Here is an 8,797-nt window from a genome sequence, read left to right on the forward strand (position 1 = left end):
GTGAAATCAAAATAACTATTAGTATCATCAAAGGTACTTGAATGTCTCACTGTACCTTCATGTGGGAGATGAGAGAGGTTTTTTATAATATATGTATCCAGTTGTGAATTTCACAAGCTGAGTAGCCTCCTCATAGAAATAGGAAGCTGCACACCTGACAGAGTAAATGGCTGTCCTCTGATGGTTTGTTTGCTTCTCATGAGGGGCCGCTCCTGCCCTGCCCGTGCAGTAAAAACCAAGCTGGTTTGTAGCCTGTGCATGTGTAGCAGGGTGAGGACTGGGCTTGCTGGCTGGAGCGGCTCGCCTGTGCAAGAGCTGAGGGTTTGTTTAGCTTAGGAGGGGCAGCCCATGAACAACTCCTGATACCAACATGCTCTGTACGGTGCCATGTCTTGGGGACGCTGTCTTTACAAAACATTTGAGATAATTAAAGGTCAAAAATTTACTACATGAATCTCAACAAACATATTTTGAATTTCTTAACAATCTCAAATTTTATTTACAGTTGATTTTGTAAACATACGTTAACTGCAGAGAACACTGTGCGTCTGTTCCCAGTGCGAGCGGTGGCAAAATGTTCCGTGTTTTCCTTATAAGAGAGATCAGAATCACAAAAATAATGTAATAGACTATATTTTTTAAAGTTGAAAGCTAGAAGTTTTCCCTCCCATGAAGCATCACATCAGCACTTTTAAACTGGCATTTCCAGGTTTTTGTATTTTTGAATACCTAGTGTTTTGGTTTGGGGAGGCAAGAAGAGCAGGACATAATGAAGAAAGACGTTGAGAAAAATATTTGTCAAAACAGTTGAAATTACAAGCTGGTTATCTGTTGAAAGGTAAATTTCAAGGAGGTCCATTCATATGAGGGTGTTTTAGTATTTTTAGCGTTTAGTTTGTGGGGCAGAATGGATACAGTAAAATTGCATGTCAGGCCAGTCTGAGGACGACGGTTGCGTCTATAGGGAGATCCATGTGGAGGTGGGATGACTGCATGGCTGTGAGCATGTCTGTGATGCAGAAGCACCTCTGCACCTCTTGGCTGTTGTGGAGAGCAGCCGGACCCTGAGAGAGTGTCCTAGCTGACGGGAAGAGGCTGTGCAATGACCACCATGACACCAAGCTGGGACCTTGACCTGCAAGGCCTGAAGCGAGAGGCTCACTGGGGAACGAAAGCCCCTTACCCCACCTGGTGTAACCGTGTCTGATCATAGATCTAGACAGGGATGATGGATAAAGAGGCAGAGAATGAAATTGCTAATTTTTAAAGAGAAATTAGGTAAATTAGATTGGGTTATCTAATTCATAGTGGAATCATGGATGAGGAGGAGTTTTATTTCTGTCTTGCATGTGGATACAAGATGAGATTTTGGTAGGTTTTGCTGAAGAATACCGAGAGTCTGATTTACGCGAGAGCATGGTCCCTGTGATCCTAAATGCACTAAGCAGGAATTGCAGGAGGGGTAATTTCACGTGGCAGTGCTTTGAAGGCCATGATTATACTTTGCAATGAAACCAGGTAGGAGTGAGGAAAAGAAGAGACAAGTCAGAGCAAGAGGCAGGAGACAGGACTCCAGGAAGCTGGGGCAGGTGAGGGTGGGAATGCAGTTTTAAGCCAAGAACTGTAGCATCTTGAGATTGCGGTAGCTGGATCCTAGAAACTGAACAGCTGATCAGAATATGTGGCATTTACAGCCAGTTATTTCTCACTAAGCAGAGTCTTTGCTGACCTTTCTGCATATTTCATCAAAAATGTATAAAATTTCCAATGCCAAAAGATCAAAGTATGTGGCTCAGGCTCCCCAGACTTGATCCAAAATTATTAGGTTTTAAATGAAAAATTATGGGTTTGGTCTTCCTCTTGATTTTTTTCATCTCATCCTATCCATATTCTACATTACATGTGTCTGTATGTTTGTGGGAGACAGAAAATAGCAAAAAAATAATTAGAAAAAAATTATCATGTTCCAACTATAACTGCTGTTGTTACTTTATTAAAGTTATCTTTGAAAAAGAGCCACAGAATAACTTAAAATCTCAACCACAACTCCCTCTCCCCTCCCCAATCCAAATAACCATACATTTGAACTGATGCTTAGGGTTAAACATCAGAATTAATAAACTCCACTGGGATCTGTCAGCATTTCCAAATTTCGATAGAGCATAAAATGCTAAAATTAACTACCCAAACCTTCCTAAGCATGTAAAGGCACCAGTTCCCATTGAGGTCAACTGAATAAATGAAATTTAAACTGCATTTTTCAAGCTGTTACAGAATAATGACAAGTCACAAAGACTTTTCTAAACCCTCTCAATATATGTATGTGTCTCTACATGCAGTGCATTTCTTGAATTTTTATGTTCTTGTTTGCCAACATGCCTTGTTTAAGCATGGTGAGGAAAAATAACACCTGTGGTATGTGGAATACAGACAGAAAGTGGATTCTAGTTTTTGTTTGTTTTGTTGTTTGTTTTTTTTTTAAATTTGTTTTTAGGAAGTGGGTAGGCAGATATTAAAAATCTCAGTCAACTTCAGGCAGTGGCAGCCCTAAGCACTACAACCCTCAGATGTTAAGCTGATCCTTTTGAACATGGAATTTGGTTTGTTTCGAAAGTTAAGCAAACTTTCAAAAATGTTAAAAATGTGTTTGTATGTACCCCCATTTTTGAATGATTGTGATCTGCTGCACAGAAAACTTTCATGGAAACCAAGACTTTTATTTGTTTGCTGCCTTCGGAAATTAGATACTGCAAGCTAAACTTAAGTGCAGTTCTATAGCTTATAGGTATAAGCCTTTTCCTTTTATATACTTGATCTCGCTAATATTTTTACAAACAACATTGACAGCATGTAAGTAATGGGTCCCCAAAATGAAACCTGAATCTGAGCGCTGTTAAACTTGAAAAAGATCTGCATTACATCTAAGCAAAATTCTGTAGCTCATGTTCATCTTTAATACACATGGATATACACGTCCCCCTTTACTTCGTACAAGATCTGCATTGTGTCACAACCTCAGTCATCCTGTCGAGGACCAAACAGGTCTCCTCTTGGAGACCACCCATGCTTTTTTTTTCAGGCCCTGATCCTGCAAATGCTTAAGAGTGTGTGGAACTTTGCTTTCAGGAGTCACCCTTTGAAGTCTACTGGAATACTCCCATGAGTGCAATTACATGCATTTTAAGTATGTGCCAGATTTGGGCCTCAAATTGTCTAGCGCGTGGCCACTATGAAGCTGTGTGAGGAATGGTGTCCACCTGGGGAGTGGCCTGCAGCCTTTGTAGAAGGCATAGCGAGTAAATGCTTTTGGCTAAAGCTAAACAGAAAGTTGACCAAATTAATTATTCAATAACTTATAGAATTCAGTAATTTTATTAGTGAATAAAGTGTCAGATCACTCCACTGAACAACACAGATCTTAATTATGTTCTAATATAACCTTAGAGCATCATACAGTTTGAGAGTTATTAATGTAAAACTTTATATTTTAAATAGAATTTTATAGATACATTATTTCTGTATAGAGTAGAGAAGTGGCAAGGATGGAAGATTATTGTGGACAATTATGCAGACCAGAACAGAGCACTTGTGTTTAACAAACAGCTTTGAATTCTAATTTTCTGCAATATACATAGTGTAGGTACAATTTGTAGTCATTACTGTGTATTAGGAAAGTTATTAAAATTCTTAAACTTGTTGAGGCTTTCCACAACACCTTCCCCAGATTTTAATTGGTTTTATCTAGTTCCATAAGAGAGCTCTTTAAAACAAATCAAAGTGCCTTAAATCACATGTCTTACCCATCGAAGGACAGAGATATTCCTTCTATAATCTGGCAAGTTTTCCTAAGAACTGAAATCTGAAGGTTCTCAACGATGAATTAAAAGACTTGGCAGAAGATAATTTATGTGCCTTTTGATGGGCTCAGTTTCAAAATGACAAAATAACAATGTTTTGTAACAGAAGGGTTAAATCTTAATCTCAGAGGTTTACAAAGCTGCTAGTCGCAGTCTCCTTAAAATTTAATATACCTCGTTAATGCTTACTTGCAAACACTGAAGGATTTTTATGATTATAATCATGTGTTACAGCACCTAGTACTGTTTCTAAGCAGCATACTAATCAGCTTAATGAGATATTACTGCACTTTTTGTTGACTAAAGCAAAATCCCTTTTATTGTTCTAAAGCTTGTCCTTTACTTTATTTTTTTCCCAAAACATTATCTTGTTTTATTGTACACCAGTAAATATCATACCATCGTTTTTTTGTCAAATCATAAAACTATCTTTCTCATTGTAGAATGTGTAATATATTGAATATGGTTAATGGAACTGAAAGTTACAAATGGCTTTCTATTTTTGGTTGGGTTTTTTTTTTTGTTTTTCTGGCTTTTCTAATGGAAATGGGAGAGATGCATAACATTTCTTTTTCTATAGATTTAGAAATGTAAACAGGTGCAATTTCACAAGAGGAAATACAAGGGAGGTGGTAAAAGCCTTTGCCCCTTCCATAATAATTAGATTTTGAAACTGTAGCATACTTTAAAATAGTAATTAATGGTTATTGGTAAACATGCAGAATGATGAAAGCACACGTATGATCAAAATTGTGTAGCACAGTTGGCATTTAATAGACTTTTTATTGTTTTTACACTAATTCCTTTGCATTATTATGAGTAGGTAAAACATAAAATGCAAATTGTACGTCAGTGATTCAATGCTTGTAACTCTTTCACAGTCTGAATCTAAAATATCTTCTCATTTTCAGAGATGGAGGAAGCTAGTTTGTGCCTTGGTGTTTCTTCAGCTGTGCCAGAAGCTGACGCCCATCTCAACAGCACCATACTCAATGGGCAGTATTCAATGAGCCAGAAGCTGCATCAGATCACTTCCCAGCTCAGCCATGCTTTCCCAGAGCTCCAGAACAGGCAGAATCCAGAGGAGAAGGCGTCAGCGCCGCTAGAAGACAAAAGCCACATGTCCATAGCAAACCAGCCCATCAGCAGTCAGATGGCACTGTTGGCAAACCAGCTCAATAGAGAGGTTGACACCAGTTTGAATGGGCGTGTGGATCTGCAGCAGTTCTTAAATGGACAAAACCTAGGGATTATGTCTCAGATGAGTGATATAGAGGATGATGCCAGGAAAAACCGAAAGTACCCATGTCCCCTCTGTGGGAAACGCTTTCGATTTAACAGCATCCTGTCACTACACATGCGAACTCATACTGGAGAGAAACCATTTAAGTGTCCATACTGTGACCACAGAGCAGCTCAAAAAGGCAACCTGAAGATACACCTGCGTACTCATAAGCTTGGAAACCTTGGCAAAGGTCGTGGAAGAGTCCGAGAAGAAAACAGACTTTTACACGAGCTGGAGGAGAGAGCAATTCTTCGGGACAAACAGATGAAGAGCAGCCTCTTGCAGCCACGACCTGATGTGAAAGCACAGCAGCACACCCAGCCAATGCCTCTCGCAAACTGTAACTTGTCTGTGCCAGCTAATCACAGCGCACCTGATATTTCAAACCCCGTTCCCTCTCCAAAGCCAGTCAGTGTCCAGGAAGAAGTTGTCGCTCAGACAGCTGGGTTCAGATGCACGTTTTGCAAAGGCAAGTTTAAGAAGCGAGAAGAGCTGGACAGGCACATAAGGATCCTGCACAAGCCTTACAAGTGCACCCTGTGCGACTTTGCTGCCTCGCAGGAGGAGGAGCTGATTAGCCACGTGGAGAAGGCTCACATAACTGCAGAGTCAGCACAGGGCCAGGGCTCCAACGGGAATGGGGAGCAATCCACCAATGAGTTTCGTTGCGAGGTGTGCGGCCAAGTGTTTAGCCAAGCCTGGTTCCTAAAAGGCCACATGAGAAAGCACAAGGATTCCTTTGAACACTGCTGTCAGATCTGCGGGAGGCGATTCAAAGAGCCTTGGTTTCTTAAAAATCACATGAAAGTTCACCTGAATAAGTTATCTGTAAAGAACAAATCTCCTAATGATCCCGAAGTACCTGTCTCCATCAGCAGCATGTCCCAGGAAGCCCATGCAAACTTATATTCGAGATATCTGTCATGTTTGCAGAGTGGGTTTCTTCCTCCTGACAAAGCGAGTTTAAGTGAACAAAATCAAATCTATAACAAAGGAGATATGCCCATGAAAGAGAAAGAAGTCTTGGGGAAGCTCCTTTCGCCCATTTCTGGCATTGGCCACAGTATTGCTGAAGGGGATAAACATTCTTTATTGGGCTGTCTCAATCTGGTGCCTCCTCTGAAATCCAGCTGTATAGAAAGGTTACAAGCCGCCGCCAAAGCGGCAGAGATGGATCCAGTAAACAGCTATCAGGCCTGGCAGCTTATGGCAAGGGGAATGGCCATGGAACATGGCTTTTTGTCTAAAGAGCAGCAGATACAGCGCAGCCATGAAGACACTTTGGCAAATGCTGGAGTTATGTTTGATAAGGAGAAGCGGGAGTATGTGTTAGTAGGAGCAGATGGCTCTAAGCAGAAAATGCCTGCTGATTTGGTTCACAGCACTAAAATGGGCAATCAGAGAGACTTGCCAAACAAACTAGACCCTTTAGAAGGCAGTAGAGATTTTTTGTCACATGGTATGAACCAGGGACTCGATTACAACTTACAAAGTCATGGAAACGTAAAAGAAAAGCCAACTGAATGCCCAGACTGCGGAAGGGTTTTTAGAACATACCACCAAGTGGTCGTTCACTCCAGGGTCCACAAAAGAGACAGGAAAGGAGAAGATGAAATAATTCAAGGTAGTCTTGATGAGCGACGTGGGTCTGGAAGTGATCAAGAGTCTCAGTCTGTCAGCAGGTCGACAACACCAGGGTCCTCTAACATTACTGAAGAAAGCGGAGTAGGTGGGGGTCTCTCGCAGACGGGGAGTGCCCAGGAGGACAGCCCACATCCTTCCTCACCCTCCTCTTCAGGTATGATAACTTCTCCTTCCCTCTCTGCACTGATAGCTTCGTAGCTATATTTGAAATCACAGCAGTGAAGTAGTTTATGCATTCTCTTGTTAGGTCGTTTCCTAGCAGTCCACAGGGACGTGGTATTAAATGCCAGAACATCTGTGTTTGGGTTCCCGCAATGCCTTCGAGGTTAATTCTCATCTCACCCTTTTCTCCCCTCCAAGGGCAGGTTTCCTAGCCTTTCAGCTGTCACCTCCGCCACCCCACCGGCAGCAGCGTGCAGGGTCTGTACAGTCACCAATGGCAATGTCGCTTCCAGGGCCTCTCCCTCCGGTTTTGGAAGGTGTTTTTTTTTCCTCCTCTTCTATTCATGGTGTCTCTGTTGCAGATCTTTCCATGTCCTCCATTTAAAAGGGTGAGGAAAGATGCCTTCTTTGAGCTATAGTTCAAAGAAATAGGATTAATAAACAGCATGTTGGCTAACCTCTCTGATTGCCCTTATTCCCACAACCATATCAATTACTTAGCTGTGATACCTACTTGTACCTGGCCACTGGACTGATTAAAAAGAGATTCAAAAATACAAATTACTAACTTTTTGACAATCTTTTAACTTATGTGCATATTTTAACATGTATGAAGCCTTCTGCTTAATTCACATCTATTTGAAAGTACAAGAAAAATAGAAATTGGACTGAAACATTTTAATTGCATTGTATGTCAAGTTAACTTGCTGTGTATAAAATAGCAAAGCAGATAATATTTCATTGGAGATGTCTATAAAATATTGAGCTTCCTGGTACAATTTTTAAAGTTACTAGCCTATGACTGCTGAAATAAAATCTCCAAGTAATAACAGGTAAGATTTCTGGCCTCATCTATATTTCCAAAGTCACTTACTAATGGATAGTAAATTGAAAGTTATATCTTCAGCCCTTTATAAAGAAAGCACCTCACTAATACTGTAATCATTCTGCAAGCCTAACAACAGAGGAAATCATGCCATAACAAATACTCTGTTACTAATGGCAACATTGATTTCTGCAATCAGCCATTAAGTCTAGAAAATGAAAGACAGTTTGAGGTACCTTAAGGCATTACATTGCCCACTGTTAAAGAGCTGGTAGCAGGCTGTTGAGGGTAATTCTTTTTAGTTTTTTTTCCCCCCAGTTTTGATAAATATTTTAGTATTGGAGGCAATTCACTGTTACAGTTATTAAGTATATGCCAGTTTATTTTTGTTGTTCTTGTCATGCTCCAGTATACTCTACTTCTGAGGCCAAATTAATATAAAAATAAAGTGTTAGTTTGCTGGCTTATTACAAACCAGTAAAGAAATTGTTAAGACACATAAATCTGCACTCCACATTCCACAGATTCCTATAGTACTTAATGCTGTTGTTTAAATACCCATGAAACACACTGTCTACTCTTAGAGTCATAGCCTCGTTTACAATTTATTACTGGTGAGACACATTAGAAAATTCTATGTAGGAACAAGGGTAACAGGCGAGAGCTAATTTCATACTATATATAGTTGTTGAGATTGTTTTAAGAGGATTGAAAATATGTCAGGATGAAGAAGATTATTTTTCTCACTTTCACTTTTAAAAATCCTACACATTGCGGAGGGCGGGAGAATGCTCCTCTTTAATACAGAAAGCGTCACTTTTGTTTTGCAATGCCATAGAGCGATCGGAAATAAAAGATCCTGAAATCATTTAAATTCTGTCCGAAGCCTTCCAGGGCTGTCTGGCAAAGTTTGGAAAAAAAAGAGCCCCAGAGTCTTCTGAGTGAGGTTGGACTGATAGAGATTGAAGAGGATTCAAAACAATGCATGTGAAAGTTGGTGTGTTTTGAGTGCCCTGAAAACTT

The 8,797-nt window shown here is 40.2% G+C and overlaps 1 protein-coding gene across 5 annotated transcripts in view; it reads left to right on the forward strand.

Annotated features, from left to right (window-relative positions):
* ZNF536 (zinc finger protein 536) overlaps positions 1-8,797 on the forward strand; it is a 354,285-nt gene that overhangs the window by 157,424 nt on the left and 188,064 nt on the right. For all 5 annotated transcript variants that reach the window (XM_087740367.1, XM_087740365.1, XM_087740366.1 and 2 more), the window contains one exon: positions 4,769-6,940. In XM_087740367.1, coding sequence (XP_087596493.1) covers positions 4,771-6,940 — 2,170 coding nt within the window. In that variant the 5' untranslated portion in view covers positions 4,769-4,770. The remainder of the gene's footprint in view (positions 1-4,768; positions 6,941-8,797) is intronic.

This window comes from Nipponia nippon, unplaced genomic scaffold (assembly GCF_047370975.1).
Source record: "Nipponia nippon isolate SJK-2023a ecotype South Korea unplaced genomic scaffold, ASM4737097v1 scaffold_7, whole genome shotgun sequence".
Lineage (NCBI taxonomy): Eukaryota > Metazoa > Chordata > Aves > Pelecaniformes > Threskiornithidae > Nipponia > Nipponia nippon.